The sequence below is a fragment of the Saccostrea echinata genome, unplaced genomic scaffold, assembly GCF_033153115.1.
Source record: "Saccostrea echinata isolate AGI-Se365-2 ecotype Australia unplaced genomic scaffold, CSIRO_AGI_Sech_v1 ptg000009l, whole genome shotgun sequence".
Lineage (NCBI taxonomy): Eukaryota > Metazoa > Mollusca > Bivalvia > Ostreida > Ostreidae > Saccostrea > Saccostrea echinata.
The window spans coordinates 26348970-26374693 of record NW_026889758.1 but is presented as its reverse complement, the minus strand read 5'-3'; the positions used below and the strand labels follow the sequence as shown (position 1 = coordinate 26374693).

General features: G+C 34.2%; 1 protein-coding gene across 1 annotated transcript in view; it reads left to right on the top strand.

The window, feature by feature from the left end:
- Positions 1 to 25724, top strand: part of LOC133182595 (uncharacterized) — a 45184-nt gene that overhangs the window by 8972 nt on the left and 10488 nt on the right. The window contains exons 2-11 of the mRNA XM_061317443.1: positions 2283 to 2363; positions 3913 to 3995; positions 4095 to 4184; positions 4330 to 4422; positions 18644 to 18739; positions 19563 to 19658; positions 21387 to 21482; positions 22164 to 22274; positions 22399 to 22692; positions 22855 to 22996. Coding sequence (XP_061173427.1) covers positions 2283 to 2363; positions 3913 to 3995; positions 4095 to 4184; positions 4330 to 4422; positions 18644 to 18739; positions 19563 to 19658; positions 21387 to 21482; positions 22164 to 22274; positions 22399 to 22692; positions 22855 to 22996 — 1182 coding nt within the window. The remainder of the gene's footprint in view (positions 1 to 2282; positions 2364 to 3912; positions 3996 to 4094; positions 4185 to 4329; positions 4423 to 18643; positions 18740 to 19562; positions 19659 to 21386; positions 21483 to 22163; positions 22275 to 22398; positions 22693 to 22854; positions 22997 to 25724) is intronic.

The following is a 25724-nucleotide window of genomic DNA, read 5'->3' as shown; positions in this document are numbered from 1 at the left end:
TTAGAGTAATGTGCCCTTTGATCTAAAATAGAAAATTATTTGAAATCTACAGTGAATTGCTCAGTTTGTAATCAAGTCAAGCATTCTTAGCATTTTGAAAGGCCAAGATAAATCTATTGAAGACTTCATTTGTATCACTGTATTTTCCCAACTCAAATTAACAACAATGAAGACAGGGGGAGGGGGGCTTACTCCTCTTAGGCACCTGATCCCACCTATGGAATTTCTAGGGAAACCTGCTTTATGTCATGTTAACAGATTTGTATTGTTTGTTGATTTTTTTTAGATCGATCACTGTTCCTTATCGACAACTTTTTTTCATGCAACAACCAATTGGATGCCGCAATACCTTCTATACTTAAAAAGGTTGTGTCTATTGTGTTCATGAATTAGGTTAAGGCCTCACCCACTGGGGCTAAGATAGGATATTTTTTTGCTAAAATCCTGATTATTCATCAAAATGTTTCATTCTTTTTTGTCAGTTGCTCTGCAAGGTTTTAAATGTTTTAAACGGATTTTATTGAAATGGGATTGCCCAGGCAAAACATGTATATGTATATACATTTATTGGTATTGCATAAACATTTCAATAATAGAGGACCTTGTGAGTTTACACGCCTATGAAAACATTAATTTAGACTATTTGAAATCACCCAGCATATATTCTAATTTAAACAAATTTGAACATTTAAGTTCCATATTATCATGTACTGATAAGACAGAAAACAGTTTTCCTTTTCGACAAAATGATTGGATAATTTTTTTTAACTTCCTCCTTGCAACCATTTATTTACTATAAAGATAGATACCAATTCAGTAACAATGCAAACTCCTTCCAAATTCTTAAGAAATTTAAGAATGATATCATTATCTAATTTCAATATTTTTTTTACGGGACTAAGTTTTGCTTCATTGCTGAAAGCTATATGGTAAGTGATTTGTTGGGGTTTCGATTTTTTTTTGGTCTTGTACGTGTGTGATACATAGAAGGGGTACTTTTTCAGCATTTTCGTAGGAATTTAATAGAAAATGAAAACAAAAGATTTGTCGCCAAAATATTGCTTTGTTTCTGAAACGTAAAACTACATGTAAAAAAATGTTTTTAGATTCTTAACGAGGCCCAATCTACTTGGTCTACGCATACGTTTTCACGCAGCGTTGTTTCAGACGCGTCACAGTACCCTTGATTGCAATTGAATACAATAAAATCACAATTAAAACGACATTAAATTACGCTAAAATATTTCGCTATTCTTGCATTCCTGGTAGGTCTTAACTGTGCGTATTGAAAGCTAACTTTTTCTATCAATTCTTGTGTTTAAATAATTAAATGTTTTTATAATTAAGCAACTTTGTAACATAATTTATTTTGAGATATTGTGAGTTTCTAAGTAAAATTTATAAGTTTCATCTTATTTGAATTTTTGAGTTGAAAATGCTACCTAAAGTAAACACATGTAGTTTTTCTCCTTGAGAATGTTTATTTACCAATTTTGTTGATAACCTAAACACGCATGCAGTAGATTGATTTTAAAAAAAATTCTACGAAACATTTAAATTCAAGCAAGGAGAAATAATTTAGTTTTTTTTTTTTTTTTTTTTTTTCATATTAACAAACTTTAATTTTATTGCCTTTATACCCCCCCCCCCCTTCTTCTTATACCACGTAAAACGTTGTTTTATGTTAGAAAAAATAAAGATATTAAGAAAGAGAATTCTTTCATAATGTAAGGAGCATTTAATTTTGAGAAGCATACATAATACAACAATCATTTCTTGATATCAAGTAAACCTACCGCGACTTAGATATAATTTAAAGTCCTATTTTTGTGTTTTGATATGTCCCTTTTTCACTACAATAAAGGCTACCTCCACATTTCTTTTCATTTTTTTAAATGAAGAATGGATATTGCATAATATATGTGAAAAGCAAAACATTTCACCATTTATTTATTTTTTTTTTTTTATTCATCAATTCCATTGTTTGTATGTAATTTTAGCATATAATTGTGTGTTAAACCACAAAAAATTGTCGATATTTTGAAGTTGCCCCCCATTCCACTACAATCAAGGCAAGGTAACAAACTTTCATTGCAATTTTTTTAGCATGGTACATATAAATATAATTATATTAAAAATTCACATTAAGTCCGATTTCATAATTTCCATCTAGATTGGGCCTCGTTAAAATCCCAGTTAGTTGTTAAATAGAGGATACATGTGTAAATAATTTACTATCGAGAATGGTTTGGCAAAGAAAGAAATACTTGTTTTTATTTCAGTGGTTCTCCTTGCTACACACTGGTAACTCAGGTCTCATATTATCAAGTGAACGAGTGTATCTGTCATGGTTGGTGGGGATGGTAAGAAACTTAAATTTCCAAGTTTATTGATTGATTGTATGTTGTTCAACGTCTCATTCGAGAATTTTTCACTCATATAGAGACGCCACCGTATGCCGGTGAAGGGCTTTAAATTTACACCTATACTCGGCACTTAGGGCCATTGAACAGTGAGGGTTCTTTATCGTGCCAACGCCTACCGTGACACGTGACCTCGGTTTTTATAATTAAGGTATCATCCGGAAGACCCGTGACTTTCACTTCTAGTGCCGGGCGCTTGGCGAAGGAAGAGTCACTACCTACGTTTACGTCTTAGGTCTGACGCGGTGCGGCGAACGAGAATGGCGCGGCGAACGTACTCGAGCCTCCCGATCACGAAGTCCAAGTTAAAATTGCATTTAATTAGTATTAATCACAAATTAAAGAGTGTAACTATGTTGATAATTTTCGTTTTTTCAAGCATTTGATTAGTATTAATCACAAAGTGTGTAACTATGTTGATAATTTTTGTTTTTTCCAAGCATTTTATATATAAAATTATATATATATATATATATATATATATATATATATATATATATATATATATATATATATATATATTCATCTCATACGTGTGGTGGATACTAGATACTACCCATAAGATAAACCTATGCTTTATCCACGGGTATGTGCTTTATCAATAACACTTCCGGTTTCGACAATTTCTCGGCCTCATTTCAGCATTTTCGGGATGTAAATTTATCGAAACTTCTAAATGTGAAAGTTTTGTGCTGTCAAATGAATGCTGATGAGCAAAAATATTCGTTAAAAATAAGGAAAAAACTCATTACACTGTCACATAAGTGAAAAGTCAAAATTTATCAATGTACTGGATACTGCGATGAAGGATCCCCCCCCCCCCCACACACACACACACAATCGCTCTCATAGGAAACGTTAGACCTAGCAGTTAAGTTTTTGTTGGAATATTCCTTTTACCATGCAGGAAAGTCTAGCTACTTTCAGCAATGCTTTCTTACATTATACTAACTATATAATTTACAATGGATCTACATGTACAAGTAGCCTAGGCACTGTCGTGCACAGAATGACCCCAGAGGACGAATCATGATTCCTTGCTCCTTATAGGTACAACACTGTAGAACTTTCAGTCAAAAGTGTGTATGAGATAAATCTCGAACAGATTGTCACATACGTCTTTAAAGGATTACAAGATTTCATATTCTGTACACTCATGATCTACAAATAACTTTCTTTGGACATGCCAACGTCAACAGTGCGACGTCATCAATTTACGCGTCATCGATTTGGGTTGAAATCATTCATAGTTTCACAGGCATTATCTCAAAGTCTGTTAAAAACGAACATATGATTTATGTATGAGATATGAGATAAATAGAACATCTATAATTGTTTGATTTGATATTTGCTTTATATATATATATATATATATATATATATATATATATATATATATATATATATATATATATATATTAACCTGATTACTGCTGTCCTATCTGATCTGGGTACACCACATGTAAAGCTTTATTTAAAATTTGTTTAGTACAATGTGGAGATCATGTACAAGAAGTAGCTATTACAGAGCGAGACGGTGTTGTCCTGGGTATCAGTCCGATTGTACCACACGTAAGAAGACTAATTATGTCTGCAATTTATAATTGTCCTCAGTAATATTGATACTGCATATTTCCTAGATATTAAAAGTAGAACAAATAAAATTTTCAGCGATTTGTCATTGTCAACACGGCGGTACTTGTGTAGCACCTGGTGTGTGTCGATGTCCGACTGGTTATTCGGGAAACAATTGTGAAAGGCGTGAGTCACATAATTAACTGCTATATAAAAATATTAAAATCTTTGATTAATAAGTACGTATTTCTACCTTTAAAATCATTCTTTTGTCTCTTGTAATGTAACATTTTGGAGAAATATTATTTCTCAAAAATGAAATTTTATTTAGCGATATGTTTTCCACCATGTCAACATGGAAGATGCTACCGACCTCAGCAGTGCTCTTGTTATCCTGGATACTCGGGAAATCGATGTCAAATACGTGAGTAGCTAGGGGAACTTTATAAATTGACAAAAAACTATTTAAAAGTCTCAGAACATTGTTTTGACTAATGGGAGATACAACCATTCCAAAATTTAATTGTGGAATTCATTATCTTTCATTTAAATGTATGTCATACTAAATCAAACAGGACCATGTTTGATTTCATTTTTATATAGCTAAAAGAACCAAAGGTTCAATTCAGCTTTTTTTTCTGACAACCCTTTGTCTGCCATCTGTCTGACCGTCCCTCTTCTACTTTTTACATTTTCGATCACTTCTCAAGAACCAGTGGATAATTTTTCAACTAAACCTGCCATAAAGCATTTGAAGGTAAATTGGCCCACATCGTCTTTGAAAGGGGAGATAATCAAGAAAAGCAGTATAGGGTGAGCGTCTTTAAAAATCTTGAACCACTAGGCAAAAAAAAAAAATACACTTATTTGAAAGCTTTCTGATATAATGTATATTTAAGGACATATTGCATTCTTTTTACGGAGAGAGTTATTTTCGAGTCTTGTACAGTACGACTTCGAAGTCCGTTCAACAATATACTAGGTATGTACGGTACTCGGACGAATTGTGGAGATTTATGTAAAATTTGACACCACTATGCAATGTTCGCGTTACGACCTTTCTATGATTATGCAGGTTCACGATATTTCTACCACATATGATGAGTTCATATGACTATACATTTTTTGAGTACTTACAGTATACAGAGAGGGTTGTTTAAATACCTAAATATAACTGGGTGATTAAGATAATAGCTACCGTGCGGAGGCTTCTATTGCTGCATTATTTGGAGGAATCGCTGAAAATGACAATGCGAATTCCAAATTTTCACACAACGAGCATCCACAGGGACAATAAAATAGAAGGCATCGGATAAGGCCACGGATCGCAATGCCGGGTTATGAGAGAACTTGAAACTGAGGACGAATTATCTTTCTCAGAGTGGGGACAAGTACGTTTGAAGAGCTTTTAGGAGGACTGAATGTCATAGTGCAAAAATGATACAAATGATTTAGAGAAACTTTGGAATGAACTTGGATTAAAGCTAGGGGTGGGTATCGCCAGAAAAATTATAATGCGATATAGCAATATTTGATGGCATACTATACAATTATGGACTCTTTCAGTGGTGAATATGGTTTGTTATTCACAAGAAAAATATCAATATTGACCGAGGCGAATATGGTTTGTTATTCACCACAAAAATATCAATATTGACCGAGGCGAAGCCGAGGTCAATATTGATATTTTTTCTGGTGAATAACAAACCATATTAACCACAAAAAGAGTCCATAATTGTTTTATTATATAGTCAGGCTTTGAAAAAATAAGACATCGAAGTCTGCATTGCGATATAATTTTCAATAACGAACCTTTGTCGTCGAAAAATAAAAAAAAAATGTCCAGATAACAGCTGAACACTTCCGTTTTTTCCCTTTTGCTGTGTGTAAGTCATCGAAATGTTTGGAAAATAATCTTGCGATAGACTTGCCCAACTTTTTTCCTGCTCTGATACAGAGCTGGCTCTGGCATTTGAAACCATTGTTTTCAACGTTGTTTGAGGTATTGATTGTGACGTCACAATGCCACTGCACGCGCACTCACCCTCCGGTGAATACGGCCTCAAATCCAGTGAATATGTAGTATTATGAACTGTTTGCGTTTGTATAGATTATATAGGGACTATTTATAGACTATATAATAATTCAGTATATTGCATTGCTGTCCATTTCTTTAAAATTTAAAGTAATCTGGATAGACATATATTTTATTCATTCCAATTAAACAAAAATACCCTATCTTGGTTCTGATCAATTAACGTTAGAGGATGTTTGCTGTCCACTGGTTACATAGTTTCCTGCTGTATTAGTACCCATAGTTATTTGCGTCGGAGATCGACGTGTTTTCCTGTAATTTTTGCAAAGACAGTCGACAGATTCTTACTTGAAATCTTTATAATATCTGCGTAAAAAATTGAGATACCACCAGATTATTTCACTTGATATCTCAACTTTTCTTTTAATTTTTACATATGTATACTCCGACAAAGGACTCAGAATTAAAGCATCACAATCCAAAAGAGAATTTTTCACTACCACTTGCAAATTTAGAACTATACTCGGCACTTAGGGCCTTTGAGCAGTGAGGGATCTTTTTCGTGCAAATGCCTACTGCGACACGGGACCTCGGTTCGATCCAATGACCTTGTCAGCAAATACAATCTTTAAGTTAAGTACAGTTCTTTGTAAAAATCATGCAAAATAGGCAAGTAGGTGATATATGAGGGTTCTCGGAATTTGATGATTTTCCACCCAGAATTTTCTTTTGCCCTATGAATCATGTATGCAAAAGGAAAAATGTTTTGATTCACGGCTACCATGGAAACATCGGTAAAGAAATTTCCCTAGCAACCAGCCAATTTTCAGCTTCGATGGACTAAAAAATCTCTTATCTTTCAAGCTCAAATTAAATGTAAATACTAAAAGAATTTCTTTTTCATTTCTGTTATTCTAAAGATAATAATTGTAACAGTTTTCACAATCAAAAATATAGAAATAAGATTTAAAGATATATCTGTGATAGATGTGGGAATATATGCATGTTTTTCCTTTTTTGCTGACTCAGCATTTTCCTTGATTTTGGAATTATTCAATGTCTAATTTCTCCAGTGATGGACCTCATACAGACATCCTGTGTATATAACTTAAAAGCAGAGGATTTTGTCTTTTAGAATTTGAATTCAGAAGCGTATAATTTTTAAACATTCCTATCCGTTGCCTAGCAACAAAAACGGATGTTTTGATGAATAAAAAGAGAAAAAATGTAAAATGCTTAAGTCATAAATCACATAACTTGTTATCTTGGAATACTCAAAACAAATTTTACAATAAATTGAAATTTTTGAGACCTCTCTGCAAACTATGGAATGTTTTACAATTTGTAATCTCCATGGTAACAGCAATTTCCCCTTAGCAACATACCATAGAATAATAATTTTAGCATGTTCACATACCTGTTGTTAAGGATTCTTCAAAGCATGTTGTAAAACTGTGATTAGGCAAATTTTACAATGCAATTAGCATCTTATAAAATTCTATTTTTCACTTGATTTTCACATGGCAACGATTCTGAACACATAGCAACCAATGTAACCTATTTAGAGTTAAGAGTCATTATCTATAGGAATTTCAACTGTTTTGATATTCAGAATCAAGATTACAGGATACTGTTATGTAAAATCATTGCTGGTACAAAATATGCATAAATATTAAAATTTGCAATCAAGATTTAAAAATTCAAACTAAGAATGTTAGCATGGTACCGGGTATAAACATATTAGCTCACCTAAGCCGAAGGCTCAAGTGAGCTTTTCTGATCGAAATTTGTTCGTTGTCTGTCGTCGTTGTCCTTGTAAACTTTTCACAATTCCCATCTTCTTCTCAAGAACTGCTGGACCAATTTCAACCAAAATTGGCACAGAGCATTCTTGGGTAAAGGGGATTCAAGTTGCTTCAAATGAAGGGCCACACTCTCTTCCAAGGGGAGATAATTACAAATTAGTGAAAAATTAATGGCATCTTTTTAGAAATCTTTTTCTCACGAACCACTGAGCCAGGAAAGAGGAAACTCATGTGGAATCATCCTCATGTAGTGTAGATTCAATTTTGTTAAAATCATGATCCCAGGGGGAAGGGTGGGGCCACAATGGATGATCAAATTTTTACATAGCAATATATAGGAAAAATCTTTAAAAATCATCTTCTCAAAAACCACTGGGCCAGGAAAGATGAAACTCATTTGGACTCATCCCCAGGTAGATTAAATTCAATTTTGTAAAAATCCTGACCCCCAGGAGTAGGATGGGGCCACAATGGACGATCAAAGTTTTACATAGAAATATATATTAAAAAATCTTCTCAAGAACAGCAAAGCCATGATTGGTTATTAACTACTAGGAAGTCTCCTAAGGTAGTGTAGATTTTTATTTGAATCATGACCTCTCTGGTGATATGTAGGGGTCATAGTTGATGATTAAAGTTATGCATAGGAATACATAGGACATTTTTTCTTTAAATCTTGTTCTGAAGAAGAGCAAAGCTATGATTAGACATATTTATATGGAAGCATCCTCAGATAGTGTAGATTCAGATTTGTTCAAATTATGATCCCCGGGGGTAGGGTGAGACCATAATGAAAGTTCAAACTTGTAGTGAAAAAAGTCACAATTAGTCAAAGAAATATAAAAGCATCTTTAGTTAGTGTAGATTCAATTTTGTTCACATCATAACTCCCCCCCCCCCCCGCCCCTCCCCCGACCTTTTTAGGGGTAGGTTGGGACCACTTATGCATTAAAGCTTTTCAATACTGAACTGATATTTGCTTTTTTTCTAGCCACAGTGTTCAGGAGAGCGATGTGGCCCATGGGCCTCTTGTTTTTTTATCGTTTCATTTCAGTTTTATTTCTTCATTTTCATTCAGAGCTCATTCATCTTTCTTAATTAAAAAAAAATATATATACAAGCACGGGTTTTCAAGTTTTGAAAAAAAAATGTTAATGCACTCCGTTAATTATTTTTTCTTGAAAGATAAATTCATTTGTTTTTTAATTTAAGTATTTTATAAAATGAATGTCCACACTTTGGCATTGTAAATTTTCTGTACTTTTTCCTTTGCTTGTACCGGAAATTGAATCTGATGTGGGATTTCCGTGGGGGATATCCTACTCTAGAGTCATTTTTCCGTGGTGGAAATTCTACTCTAGAGTCTATTTTCCGGGGGGGGGGATCCTACTCTTGAGCCATTTTTCCGGGGGGGGGGGGTTAGAGAGGAATTCCTACTCTACAAGACCGGTAGATAATGAGCTAATTTTTGGTATGTCTCTTGATATTGTTGACTTACAAATCAGGTTTCGAGTTTCTTTGGTCCATTTGATGCTCATCAGAGTAAATTGCTCAAGGTTCTGATCATATTTTGTCCGGTGTCCATCGGTCTGTTCATCTGTCAGATTGCCGTCTGTCTGTCTGTCCGTCTGTAAACTTTTTCGACATCTTCTCAAGAACTACTGGGCAAATATCAACCAAATAGCAACAAAGTGTTCTTTAGTTAAGGGAATTCAAGTTTGTCCAAATGAAGGGCCAAGTTTTCTTCCAATGGGAGATAATTATGAATTTAATGAAAAATTATTGACATCTTTTAAAAATCTTCTTCCGAAGAGCCAATGGGTCAGAAAATATTAATCATATATGGAAACATTCACAAATAGTGTAGATTCAAGTTTGTTAAAAAATGACTTGTGAGGGTAGGGGAGATTAAAGTTTGTTCGAATCATAACCCTCAAGGGAAGAGTGGGGCTACAATAGACGATCAAGGTATAACATATAAATACACAGGATTTTCTTTTAATCTTCTTTTCAAGAACAGTAAAGTTATGATTAGTCATTTATTTGGAAGCATTCTCAGGTAGTGTAGATTCAAGTTTGTTCAAATCATGACCGGATGGAGGGAGGGGGTTGGGGGGCACATTAGGCAATGAATTTTCTTACATAGGAATACTTAAGTACATGGGAAATATCTTTAAAAATCTTCTTCTCAAGGACAAAAAAATCCATTAATTATTCATAATAATACAGAAGCTGCAGATTCAAATTCGTTCAAATCATAACACTTAGGGGTAGTGTGGAACCACAACAATGATCAAAGTAATACAAAGGAATATTAAAAAAACATGCTTATAGATAAGGAGCTTATATATGAAATGACGCTTATAGCTAAGTGATCTGTGGGTTAAGAAAATATTTGGTACTGTACTTTATCAAGTGAGTTGAAATGGTTATATTCCCGATGCTTTCCGAGCGGATATACACAATTTAATCGACGTGGATAAAGCATATACCACCTCACACAATTATAGATTTTTATTAAACGCACAATTATAGATATTTTAGTTATCTCATAAGATTTTCTTTTTTGACAAAAAATTAAGATAATCCCTTTAAAATGACGTTAATTGATTTCTATCCAAATCGACAACGCGAAAATTGATGACGCCGCACTGTTAACGTTGGAATGCTGAAAATTTTTTGTAAGCCAAGTGCTAAGGTGAGTAGTGTAGCCAATGGGCCTCTTCATACAAAAGTTATTGCCATTAGACTTAGTTTCTAATTGTCATAGAGAAGGCTATAATTATAGGCAATGCCTGCTGCTTAATATATTTATGTAGATCATATTAAAATATGCTCAAATGAAAAACTTCTAATAATTTACATTTTTTTAAATGTTTGGCTGTAGAGCTGATTTTTAGTTTGTCTTATAATATTGATGACTGACAAATCAATTCAAGTTTATTGCTGACTGACACACTTTTATGAAAGTACTTGTATTAGTATCTTGAATGTAAAAAAATCTTTTTATTCACTGCTCAGTTCAATAATAAAAATTTCAAATTTTTTTTTTCTGCTATGCCTGCAGATAATTAGCTGAAGTTTATTATGTTTCTTTATATCAATGACCAAGATTAGGTTTGACAATCATGATAAAGATAGGAATGTATAGCCCTCAGACTTTAGAAATTCACAGATGGTCTTTTGTTTGTCTCTTCATATTCTATTTTCTAGTTTCGCATTGATTGAACCATTTCAATAAGTTCACCTGTACAGAAGTTTCAATGTGAAGATAACGAACAGTGATCGATCTCATAAAATCCATAAACATTAAAAATATGTGAAGAGGGCATGAAACACGGACTCCTGGAAATTCCAGAGATTGGACCAGGTGCCTAGGAGGAGTAAACATCCCCTGTTGATCGGTTACACCCGCTGTGTATTTATCAGGATGACGGAACTTTCCGTAGTCAATTCAGTATAAAAACAAAGGCCTAACAATTGGTATGTAACAAATCATCCAAATACGACCCAATGATATGTTATACATGTATTTGCTAACTAGGTCATTATAACGACCATAAAATTTAAGAAATACCAACTTAAAACGATGTTGTTGAAATCCTGTAACATCAACTTATCAGTGAGTAGCATGCCATGCTTTAAAAATTGATTTTACTCAGAGCAAGCTCTTGAGTACCGAATAAACACCATAAGCAAGTGATACTGGAACATTACTACAAAAATAAGGAAAGGTGACGAAGTGACCTTTCCTGATCACCTGTCTTCTGTTTATCTGTCCGTCTGCCCGTTGTTCATTTCTTATTTCTTCAACTTTTTTCTACAAAACCCGTTGGTCAAATTCAACCAAACTGTTGCGAACTAGTGTATTCTAACAAAACATATATTTCTAAGACAGAGGAGAATTAAAATCGAAAATGATTCCCCATCATCACAATTAAGGTTAAAATGTACAATTTTTAAATATCAATATCAAAATATCAATACCAGTTTCCTTCTTAGTTTTGGTTTTAAGACTTGATTCCAGAATGTATAAAAGTTATATATATTTTCTACCATTAATCATGATTTTAATTGTCAATGCTCCGTAATCTTGATTCTGTGTAACAAAATTGTTGAAGTGCTTAAGAGTATGACTCTCAACTCTTCATAGATTACATTGGTTGTTATGTTCACAGAATCGTTGTCATGGGTTAATTAAGTAAAAAAAAAAAGACTTAATAAGATGCTAATTGCATTGTAAAATTTGCCTAATCGCAATTTTACAGCATGCTTTGAAGAATCCTTAATAAAATCTTTCCCCCCAGAGAACTGGCTCTAGAGTAGGATTTCCCCCCGGAAAAATGACTCTAGAGTAGGATTTTGCCCCACAGAAATCCTACATCAATTTTCTGGTATAGCAAAAATGTACGGAAAATTAACTATGCCAAAATGCGAACGTCCATTTTGTAAAATACTTTCATACACAAAAATGAATTTATTTCATTCATGAAATAATAATCAAAACATGAAAACCCGTGCTTGTATATTTCGTTTTTGTTTTAAATTTAGAAAGCTCTGAATGAAAATGAAGAAAAAAGCTGAAATGATAGAAACAAAAATGTTTATACCCGTTACCATGGTAGCATTCTTAGTTTGAATTTTTAAATCTTGATTGCAAATGTATATATTTATGCATATTTTGTACCAGCAATGATTTTACATAACAGTATCCTGTAATCTTGATTCTGAATATCAAAACAGTTGAAATTCCTACAGATAATGACTCTTAACTCTAAATAGGTTACATTGGTTGCCATGTGCTCAGAATCGTTGCCATGGGTAAATCAAGTGAAAAATAGAATTTTATAAGATACTAATTGCATTATAAAGTTTGCCTAATCACAATTTTACAGCATGCTTTGAAGAATCCTTAACAACAGGTATGTGAACATGCTAAAATTATTATTCTATGGTGTGTTGCTAAGGGGAAATTGCTGTTACCATGGAGATTACAAATTCCATAGTTTGCAGAGAGGTCTCAAAAATTTCAATTTATTGTAAAATTTGTTTTGAGTATTCAAAGATAACAAGTTATGTGATTTATGACTTAAGCATTTTACATTTTTTCTCTTTTTATTCATCAAAACATCCGTTTTTGTTGCTAGGCAACGGATAGGAATGTTTAAAAATTATACGCTTCTGAATTCAAATTCTAAAAGACAAAATCCTCTGCTTTTAAGTTATATACACAGGATGTCTGTATGAGGTCCATCACTGGAAATTAGACATTGAATAATTCCAAAATCAAGGAAAATGCTGAGTCAGCAAAAAAAGGAAAAACACGCATATATTCCCACATCTATCACAGATATATCTTTAAATCTTATTTCTATATTTTTGATAGTGAAAACTGTTACAATTATTATCTTTAGAATAACAGAAATGAAAAAGAAATTCTTTTAGTATTTACTTTTAATTTGAGCTTGAAAGATAAGAGATTTTTTAGTCCATCGAAGCTGAAAATTGGCTGGTTGCTAGGGAAATTTCTTTACCCATGTTTCCATGGTAACCGTGAATCAAAACATTTTTCCTTTTGCATACATGGTTCATAGGGCAAATGAAAACTATGTGTGGAAAATCATCAAATTCTGAGAACCATCATATATCACCCTTTGCATGAATTTTACACAGAACTGTACTTAAATGCTGACTGACTCTTTTCATACTAATTGTTAGGCCATTATTTACAAACTGAATTGTCGACGGATTTTTCCCGATCATGACAAGGAGCACACAGCGGGTTTGACCGGTCGGCAGGGGATGCTCACTCCTTCATGGCACCTGATCCCACCTCTGATGTATAGAGGTCCGTGTTTGGTCTACTCTTATTTTGTAATGTTAAATGGACTTTTGAACTCGAATACTGTTCGTTATCTCCACATATTTCATTTATCCGGTCCGAAGGACCGGTCTCCCATTTACATTGTAATTTGAATTAAACTCTCTGAGTGAACAGGACATTAGTCTTTAACTGAATATATGCTTTTGACTGACTGGGTTCTTCTTGAGAATGGGTTAATTATGCTTCCTATCCAAAGCACCAAGAACACCATCAAGATTCCATCTTATTTTGAATAGATAAGCTATCTGTTGCCACTTGCCACCTCATCTGTAGTTATTTTACATGCAATTATTTCACAGTATATTGCCGTAAATGGTTTAACGAACTTCTCGAAGAAGCTGGAGCATTGTATTGTGTGAACCATGATTCTATTGCTGAATATCTGAAGTGTAGTGATCAGCTTTAATTAGGGGTGTGCGATATTACCGATTTATCTGTTTTTTGCAATATCAAATCAATATTTTTTTTTTCAATACTGGTATTGACGATATGCCAACCGAAGTATTACATAAACGCTAAATATTGTGTATATGAATACAAGACTTAGTTACTCGGCTGGTTCAAATTTTTTCTTTTTGTTGTAGACATTGCTAAGTATATAAAAAATTGAGAATGGAATGAGAAGGATAAATAAATATTACGAGGATAACATTGTAAATTTACTTCAATAACAATTTTGTTATATTTTTTCGGGGTCGGCCGCGTGGCGCAGTGGTCAGAGCGTCTGCTTTAGAGTCGTGGAGTAAGGAGTTGATCCTTACGTCCTGGGTTAGAATCCCACTGTAGGACGTGGATACCGGTCCTTCGGATGAGACCGTATAAACCGAGGTCCCGTGTCGGTGCTGGCATGAAAAAGATCCCTCAATGGCCCTGAGTGCCGAATATAGTTCTAAATTTGCAAGTGGTAGTGAAAAATTCTCGTGAGGGACGTTAAACAACAAACAAAAAAAAAAAATATCATTGTTGATAATTTTTGAAAGAGAGATTATCTTTTATATTTGACATGCAAGACCTTTCCAAATGAACTCTGGTTTTTGACCACGTGACCTTGATCTTAAAGTTTAACCTATAGTCTTTTTTCCTTTTTATGCCCCCGTATCGATGATTCGTGGGTATATAGTACATATGTATTTGCCCTGTCCGTCTGTCTGTTTGTCCGCAAAAACTTTAACATTGCTCATAACTTTTGATTGGTTGGAGCTTTGTCTTTGGCTTTTGGTGTACCATCATATTTGACCTTTTGACCTTGACTTTGGAGTTTGACCCAGTTTTACAAATTTTTTTCCAACTTTAACATTGGCAGTGACTTTTGAACGGTTGATGCTAGAGCTTTCATACTTCACATGTGCAGTCCTTGTGACAAGACCTTCCGTTTGATACCAACAACTTTGACCTTGGAGTTTGACCTATTTTTGAAAAACTTTAACATTGGCTATAACTTTTGAACGGGTGATGCTAGGGCTTTCATACTTCACATGTGTAATTCTTGTGACAAGACCTTCCTTCGGATACCAACAACTTTGACCTTGACCTACGAGTTTGACCTACTTTTGAAAAACGTTTACATTGGCCATATCTTTTGAACGGTTGGTGCGAGGGCTCATTCTTCAGATATGTAAACTTTGACCCTTTGACCCTTTGACCTTGGAGTTCGACCTACTTTTGGAAAACTTTAACCTTGGCCATAACGTTTGAAGAGTTAATGCTAGGGCTTTCATTCTTCAGATGTGTAATCCTTATGACAAGCCCTTCCTTTAGATACCAACAATTGACCTTGACCTTTGAGTTTGACTTACTTTTGGAAAACTTTTATCGTGGCCATTTCTTTTGAACAGATGGTTCTAGGATTTTCATACTTCACATATGCAATCCTTGTGACAAGACCTTACTTGGGATACCAACAACTTTGACCGTGACTTTGGAGTTTGACCTACTTTTGAAGAAAAAATCCTTGGCCATATCTTTTGAACTATTGGTGCTAGGGCTTTCATATTTCACATGTGTATTTCTTGTGAGAAGGCCTTTCCCTGGACACCGTTTTATTTTGACCTTGATGTTTGATTTATTTTGAAAAACTTTAGACTTTTCCATATCTTTTCTATGGTTGCTGCTAGGGCTTTCAAATTTCGCAGGTATATTCCTCGGTACAAGACCTTTAAGTTACTTTGGACACCAACATATTTGATTTGCATTTGAGAAAATTCAACATTCGCTATAAGTTGTCATACGGGGGCATCAGTGTTTTACAAACACATCTTGTTTTATTACAATCTATACTTATAAATTAATAAATTTTGCAAATAAACTCCGAAACGCCTGCACAAGAGTTCATACTTACTTCTCTAAGAATACGCCAAGTATGAGGTGATGATCGTAAACTATATTTAGATTTCACTCGCATAGTAATTATCGTAAATTTAATTAAAAGTCTACTTTCATTTTCGATAAACTGTGACGGTGGCTCAGTAGGTAGGGCGCTCGCTCCGTAATCGGAAGGTCGTGTGTTCGAATCAACTGTCTACTTTCATTTTCGATAAACAGTCCTGAAATAGCAATAGAGTACGTTGGTGGTTACGGTTCGCGGGTTTAAGTTACTGGCAATTTTAAATGAAGCTGACAACAAGCAATCGTTTATTTATTTCATAAAACGTCATCACTGAGTTATTCAATCAAAACTAGATTTAAATGATATTAAAAAAATAAGTTGTGATAACTAATTAAAAAGCAAAATGTTCAAATCGTTTTCGTAGTTCGCCGACCTTAACCTTGACGGAAATTTCTAGAACATCAAATGGTATCGAACCCGATGTTGAAAAGAAAAAGAAGGCCATTATTACTACATGAATATAAAAAAAGCTTTAGTGTGAATGGGAAATAATGATAAAGCAATTGATAACGCTATAAGTTGTGAAAATATCTTTTAGTAGGTTGTGCTAATAAATCAGTAAAATGTGCATATTCGCCACTGTGAGCATCATGGCAACGAACCCGAAGTACAGTTTGTATTTCGTAATAAACTTGCTTACATGTAAAAAGAAGACGTCAATTAATGACGATGGCACTTTTCACATATAACTAAAACTGTTAAAAATTTGTGCTTAAATTGTTACATTTCAGAGGGGTTTTTTTCTTCTTTTTTTCTGAATACAGTCTTTTGTATCAAATACTAGGCCTATACATAGGGAGTTAAAAGCTTATTTTTACAAAAAATGTGCTGACAAATTTATCAGTAAAATTGATGGAAATTGAATAATAAGAGCGCCCGAAGTACAATATCTATAACAAATTTAACAGATACATGTATCAAAATAAACGTCAATTGATGAAATTCTTATTTTTCAAGTTTTTACGAAAGAGGGTAGGGGTGGGTGTATACATGTATCTACTTCTGCTCCGAAAGTATATGCCGTTTTTTTTTTAAACAAAATATCTCTTCCAGCTATAAGCCTGTAATAAACTGTCAGTAAAAACTAATAATATATATTGTAATTGTTCCGTCAGTAAAAATTCAATTCAACGCGCTTTCGCGGGATTTCAACGAAAATTGGTGATAACTTCTGAATGAGAAAAGATAGGGCTTTCATATTTTACATGTACATTACCCATGACAGCAAATTCACTGCGTAGAAACAGGCAAGGGTAAAGTGCGTTACCCTAATTCAAGATGGCGACAGGCAATTTTGCACTTAGTTTACGCGTTATACAGACTTACAATACGAATTGGGATGTTTTATTAGAAATATTTTCAACAGAAGTAGGTAACTACTGTGAAAATTTTGCATGATCTGCACTGATTAAAGTCAAATTAAGATGATTTCATTCGAGAATATTTCACTCATATAGAGACGTCAATATAAACCGGTGAAGGGCTTCAAATTTTGACCTTTACTCGGTAATCAGGGCCATTGAGCAGTGAACGATCTTTATCGTGCCAACGCCTGCCGTGACACGGGGCCTCGGTTTTTAAGGTCTCGTCCGAAGGACCCGCAACTTTCACTTCAAAGTGCCGAGCGCATGGCGAAGGAAACCGTTGCTACCCATTTTTTATCGACTTAAGTCAGTCGCGGCCGAGATTCGAACTCACGACCTCCCGGAGCTCCACAACACGGAGCGAGTGCTCTACAGACTGAGCTACCGTGAACTGTATTTCTAAAATAGAAATTTCTGTGAAATACATGTACTTTCAAAACGCTTCTCCTACAGTTTTCATTTGATTTCAATATAACTTGGCACAAAAGTAGACTACGATAAGATACATAATTCTATTAATTGCTGTATATTGCAAAGTTTCAAATCCAAGTGCTACTTTTCCTTTGGTATACATACACACCAGTAGAGCTACAGTCTCACCAGAGACGTCTGGTTAAATAATGGGCCCCGGATTTTGATAGGGATAAAATTTGTCAGATTTTTTAAAATGCATGTTTACAGTGGAAAATACAGCTTAAAAAAATTTTATTTAGGGGGAACAGCTGAGCCATGTTAATCAAACTGATTACTGAAGCGTCTCAAGTTTAAGTTAATTTATTCTCTCAAAACCATCTAATTATATGGTATAAAAGGACAATGTAAAATATTTACAGTATATAAATTCAGGTTAGAGGTATACATAGATATGATATACACGTACTTATTCAAAAATAAAAGTGGAGGACAAAAAAGAAAAAAAAATAAATTACATATAATAATGCTATAAATGAGGATAAAATCATGGAGGGCAGACTAAATCGTATATTTTTAATAGAAAAATAGAAAGTTTTTTCAATGTTTTAGCATTTATTTTTTTGTGGGGGGGGGGGGGGTCTTAATGTGTCGATTTAAGTTTGGTTATAAACTCTTGAGGGTATGTTAATGTTGTAACAGTTTTGGAAGCAATATGTTTCTGAATGAAAATTTCAGCAAGTGTTGTATTTTATAACAGCAATATGCAGTCCAAAATGTCAACACGGAGGATCTTGTGTGAGCCCAAACACCTGTTCTTGTCTTAATGGTTACTCAGGACACAACTGCAACATTCGTATGTTTTTTTTTTTTTTTTACTTTTAAGGTTTTCTGCAACAATTATTTGTAAATGATATTTTCAATGATTTTTCCGTTTTCAACAATCAGTTTTTCTGGTGTTATTTTTTTATTCGAAATGAATGATGGAACTTCTACTTCATGATTTTGGTAGGGATACACAACTTATTATAAAAACACTGTCTGAACGTGGCACACAGAAAAAGTGTAAAGACAGATAAAAATAATCACTATAAAGATTTGAATTTCGCTTCATCCTATGGCTAGGACAAAGGGTAATACCCAGTATAACCTTACTGGTTATGTACATGTACACAACTGCCAGCAAGATGTTAGGGGGTAAAGAAGTACATGGTACAGACATTTTCAGTCTCTGAAAGCGATGAAATAGGCGTCATGAGCTGCAGTTAGTTATAAAATTACCTTTGGTAGTTATACTTTTTTGTGCTAAATTATGTATTTTTGGTTATAAACTAATAGCTCAACTTATGAAGCTTTAAACAAATAATACATTTTCAAAATGTCCTCTTTTTTTCTGGTGTTTATACCTTTTTGTGAGTAGCGAATAAAATACCATGTGTTCATAATTTGCTATCAACTTTTAAAATATATACTGTATATAGGGTTATTTTCGCCCTGTGTTATTTTCGCCCTTTCACACTTGCAAACTTTGCCCCGTTTTAAATTCGCCCAGTCACAAGTCTGTTTAAGAAATGACACTGTTTTTTTTTTAACTCGCCTCGTTTTAAATTTACGAAATTTAGACAATTTTTCAATATTGGTAGAAACTTAAATGAAATATATACATGTATTTTATTTAGCAATTTGCCGTCCAGTCTGTAGAAATGGAGGTACTTGTGATGGAAACCGTATATGTCGGTGTACGCCTCAATACACCGGATCGACATGCACTATACGTACGTACAAGTCAGGAATGTTGTTAAAAAAATCTAAAATGCATGCTCCAAAAACTAATTGACTGAATGTAAAATAAGTCAATAAATACCTTGCAAATGAAAAAAAAACCCCACTCTTATTTAATTTTATTTAGATAAATGTTAAATATGATATTTTTCCCAATTTCAACCAAATGTAACTGTTTTTCCCAAATGGAAATGCCCAGGCCAACCTTAACCCCCCCCCCCCTCCCCGGTTTCTTCTTTGTAAGGAACCATTGAGTTAACGAGTATATTGACATGGCAGCAAATTCAAATTCTAGGAGTTTTAACATTACAAATTGGCTACTTCTTCAGAAGGGATCTATCATTATCACGATTTTCCGTTACTGTACACCAACTATTATTCGCGTCATCTTTTATTTGCGATTAGTCAGTTTGAAATCAATCCGCGACCATTAATTTTCGCGACTGAGGAGACATTCTCTCAAAGCAAAGCAAAATGGTGGCGATTAATATTCGCGAGCAAAAGTAGGTTGTGAAAATCGCGGATATTTATCGCACGCTAATAAAAGTTCACATTCGGATAATCAATGGAAATAATGCAACTCCCTCGCGCTCTTGACAGCAATGTTCGAAATAAAAGCGACAGTGTGAGGCATAAAGGGGAACATTGACAAAAATAGCATTTTTGATGACACATGAATTTTTTTTTCAATTCTTGAAAGATTAGATTATAGAAAATTATAGATTTCAGAACCTAAAAAAAATCTACATTTATGAAGAAAAAAAGATTTTGTCTACCATAAATGAAAAAGATGGCTTCACTTCTTTCTCCTACCATGGTCCCACGTCCCAAAAAATGAATGTCGGTAGACCGCGAATTTTTATACAGACTTCAAAAAAAGATTATCAGAACATATTCCTCACATTTGCATGCTCCAATTTGATATTGTTTACAAGTTTTACATTAAAAATAAAAAGTCGCGTGACCTTGACATGGACAATAAAAACGATTCGGTAGATACGACCCAGTTCTTCTTGCACTTACATTTTGCAGTCTTTCTTGCTTGACAGGGCAGTTTAATTTGCCAAAACTTTGCTATACTCATAAGTTTTATAAATCTTTCAAATAACGATACGAATACCTTAAAAAAACATGATATGCCTCATTATGTAACTTTAACATTGTAAATTTGCACGGAAAATCGTTTCATATTGGTTTGTTCCAAGTTGCATGTACCAGTTTAACTTTAAACGGTTTGAAAATAATGAAACTTAAATGCATATAATTATATTTATATATATATATATATATATATATATATATATATATATATATATATATATATATATATATATATATATATATATATATATATATTTAGCCCCAAAATTGAGCTGGAAGCCCCCACTTGGGACAGACTAAATAAAAACAGTATGTTTATTAAGTATTGTAAAGTTGTAAATTTTGAATTTACCGTGTCAGTATAATTCCAAATTTTATAATGTTCTTAATTATGTATTTATACTGCCACCGGGTAAATTCAAAATTTACAAGCAATGTTGTTATATTTTTTTACTGAAACATTTGACTTTCCTATAGGATTTGGTTATAAACTTGTTTTAAGAAGATTCCAAATGTTCCCAATTAAACGTTTAAATTGTTTTTTAACAAAATCGGTATGAAAGAAAATTGGAAAAAATATATATATTGACGTCACGAATTATTATGACACTTTTTTGTAGCGGTATGTCAACCAATTTGTCGGAATGGAGGAACATGCATAGCACCAAATTATTGTGCATGTGACAAAACTTACACTGGTCCAACATGTGCCACACGTACGTAACGTTATAAAATACTCTAATTGAAAGACATTAATGCTGTCCAAAGTTAATTTTATATTTAACGTCACCCACACGCGTAGGTTTCGGAGAAATTGGCATTTTAAAGAACAAACCAATCGGCATTTTTATCATTTCTTTTCCGGTTTGCTTTTACTTTTAGCAATGAAAACTGCATTTCATATATAGGGATAGACAACATGAGGGCCCTCTGTGAGGTTTATCTGAGCTGATCCTATCATTTAAACTGATAGATTTACTGACAATGATCATTAAACAATAAGCCTACATGATACACAAATATTGACAGTTTATTAATTCATGTAAATGAGTTAATACTCATTTGTTTGAAATTTTTGTTTAATTTTTTTTCTCCCCCGTTGGTTTTGAAGATGTTAAGTTTATAAGTGACGTTCAAACGTAAAATTAATTTCAGCCAGCCTATTGACATAAAGAATGGTTTAAAACACGTGTTTCACTTTCGTATTAAATCTAACTAACAGTTAAACTGTTGTAAATGATAAGAAGTTTATTCTTGATACTGTATATAATAAACTAAATCAGTGATCACATGGATCGGTCACTTTACCATGGGAATACATGTAAATTGTATTCATTTTTTCCCGTAATAAAGAAAAGCTATTTTGGTAATCTATCTAATGTTTCATTTACTATTAGCATTGTGTTCCCATCATTCCCCATGCTTTCCGGGACGTTGCTCTGATTCCATTCATTGTCAGTGTAGCTCAGGATTTTCTGGATTGAATGGACTTGATCGCTGCAAAAAAAGTTTGTACAAGCTTATATGTTACAGAGATGTTCATATTACACAATCTTTTCTTTTATCTATTGACCAGATATCTTTATTTCTTTATCGTCCTTTTCTCTGTAATCTCTTTCTTTTTCATTTCAGTGACATCTGCTGTGCAACCTTCAATAACACAATGCACATCATTCTTAGCGTTCATAGAAAGAACAGGAAGGAAAAGAGAAATGTATAGGTTTATGACAGACTCGTCCGAACCAAATTCAACAAAAATTGACACCATGTGGATAAACCAAAATCGCTATAACTACATTAATGTACGCTTTTCGGCTATTTTTACTCCACCAGAAAATATCATGGTTCCTGATTATGTCCAGGAATTCAAGTTTGGTATTGTATCTGGACAAATACAGCTGAATTTAGCGAAAGTTGATAGGAACGGTGTGTATTTAATGAAAAAATAAAACTAAGTAAATATTTTATTGAAAAATGTCATTTCTAATTTCAAGTACAGTTGAGAATATTAATACTTACATTTATCTTGCGATGCGGTAAAAGGGAAATGAAATTTTTTCACTTCTTGCACTTTGTTTTCATTCGCAGATGCAACAAAACATTTTACAAGCATAAATAAGACAACGCTGAATTGTCCGTACAACCCTGGGTCGCTTAATCCAAATGGTGGAGTGTACTGGTGCAACTTCACCAACGAAAACTTTGACCGAATCCTAGAACATGGAGATAAGTATGTCCGGATCCACAATCATTTTTAGGTCACTGGAGTCACTCAGGTGACCTAGCTATTGCTACATGTATCCGTTTTTGTCTGTCGTCGTTCGTCGTGCGTTAACATTTAAGCATTATCAGCTTCTTCTCTGAAACGGCTTCCCCAATTTTGGCATATAGCATCTATGGGTGAAGGGGAACAAAAATTATGAATTTCATGGTCCCTGCTCCCCCCCCCCCCCCGGTGCCTGAGGGTTGAGGTTAAAAAACCAAAATAAATACAATCTTTAAAAGTCTTCTTCTTTACTCCTGGACATCAAGCAGTCAAACTGTTGTCATTATTGTAATAAGCATTGAGTTCTCTATCAAAATCATGAAATCCATGGCCCCAGGGTCAGGGGTTCTGGTGCTAGGTCGGAGCTACATGTAAATGGATCATACAGTGAAAGCATTAATTCTTTGAAAATCCTCTTCTCTGCTCCAGGTATTAAACAAACTAACTATGTACATAGTTATGATGAGAAAGTGTGCCTCTTCCAAAATTCTGAATTTCATGGCCACTGACGTTAGGGCGGGGCTTATTGATTTTATAGTGTCAATGCATTAATTGTTTAAAAATCTTCTCTGCTCCTGGGTATTATTAAAACAATCCAAGTGCATTGTTATGATAAGGATGCCTCTTCCACAGTTGTGAAATTCATGGCCCCAGGGTCGAGGGTTCTGGTGAAAGTGGGGGGGGGGGGGGGGGCTCCATTGATTATATAGTGAATTAGCATAATTTCTTTGAAAACAATATTTTCTGCTCTGCTCCAGGTTATAAATGAAAGAAATTAAGTGTAATAGTTATAATGAGCAAGGGTGCCTATTCCAGAATTGTGAGGTTCATGGCCCCTGGGTAGGATGTTCTGATGTAAGGGTGGGGCTCTACTTATTGATTGATTGAATGTTGTTTAATGTCCCATTTGAGAGTATTTCACTCATATAGAGACGTTACCGTATGCCGGTGAAGGGCTTTAAATTTAGACCTATACTCGGCACTCAGGGCCATTGAGCAGTGAGTGTTCTTTATCGTGCCAACGCCTACCGTGACACGGGACCTCGGTTTTTAAGGTCACATTCGAAAGACCTGTGACTTTCACTTCTAGTGCCGGGCGCTTGGCGAAGGAACAGTTACTACCTCTGTTTACGTCTTAGGTTTGACGCGGCCTCCCAATCACGAAGCGAGCGCCCTACCACTAGGCTACCGAGACCGATGGGCTCTATTCATAATTCAGTAAAAATGCATCAAATAAGCAAGGGTACTTCTCACAAAATTTTTTAAAAATTTTTGTGGTCCAAGGATCAGAGGTTCTGGTGTGTGTTTCTTTTTTTTTTGGGGGGGGGGGGGGGCTCTATTGATAATATGATGAAAATGTGTCAATTCTTTGAAAATCTTCAACTAAGTGCATAGTTATGATGATGAGGGTGTCTCATTCAAATTTGTGAAATTCATGACCCTGGGTTATAAATTCTGCTGTTAGGATTGGACTGTATTGAATCTGTAGTGAAAATGTATTTTTTCTTTGAAAAATTCTTGGCTCATGGGCATATCGGAGGCAAACAGAGTAAAAAGTTTTAAGAAGCAAGGGAATTTTTACCAGATTTTTGAACATCTGGACTATTTGGTCAAGTGTTCTGGTTCCGGTCTGGGCTCTATTAATTTGTATTCTACTGACTCAGAGAGAAGTGATTCCCTTTGCTATTCACCTTTGAAAATTAATCACTGTAAATAATGTATTTGAAAGGTCAATAGAATAAGAGAAGTATGCAAGAAAGAATTTTTAATGTATAATACAAAAAGTACTTTCATAGGTAGCTCACCGGCCCGAGCTGAAAGCTCAAGTGAGCTTTTCTGATCACCTGTTATCCGTCGTCCGTCTGAAAACATTTCACATTTTCAACTTCTTATAAGAACAACTGGGCCAATTTTAACCAAACTTGCCGCAAAGCATTCGTGGGTGAAGGGAAGTTAAAATGAAGGGCCAAGCGCCCTTAAAATGGGAGATAATAATAAAAATTAGGGTGGGGTCATTATACAATCTTCTCACTGGACCAGAAAAGCTTATAAAGAAGCATTCTGGTGTAGTGTAAATTCTAAATTGTTCAAATCATGACCCCTGGGGATAAGGTGGGGCCACAATGAGGAATCAAAATTTTACATTGAAATATATAGGAAAATTTTTAAAAATCTTCTCAGGAACTACTGAGCCAGAAAAACTGAAACTTATATGGAAGCATCCTTGGGTAGTGTAGATTCTAAATTGTTCAAATCATGTCCCCCCCCCCCCGGGGGGGGGATGAGGCCACAATGGGGAATCAATTTTTTACATTTAAAATATATAGGAAAATTTTTTAAAATCTTCTGAAGAACCACTGGGCCAGAAAAGCTGAAACTGATATGAAAGCATTCTGAGGTAGTGTAGTTTCTAAATTGTTCAAATCGTGACCACCAGGGGTAGGGTGGGGCCACAATACGTATTACAAGGGGGAAAATCTGGTGAAGAACAGTGGGCCAAAGTTACGCATGTGAGAGTTGTGACCCATGAGCCTCTTGTTTTAATGATCGTTTAGACTAAATAATAGATAAATAAAAATGAGACAAAAATAACTTATCGAATGTTCCTCAAAGACGATTGATTGTACATGTATATTGTTTAACGTCCCGTTCGAGAATTTTTCACTCATATAGAGACATCACCATAGGGCTT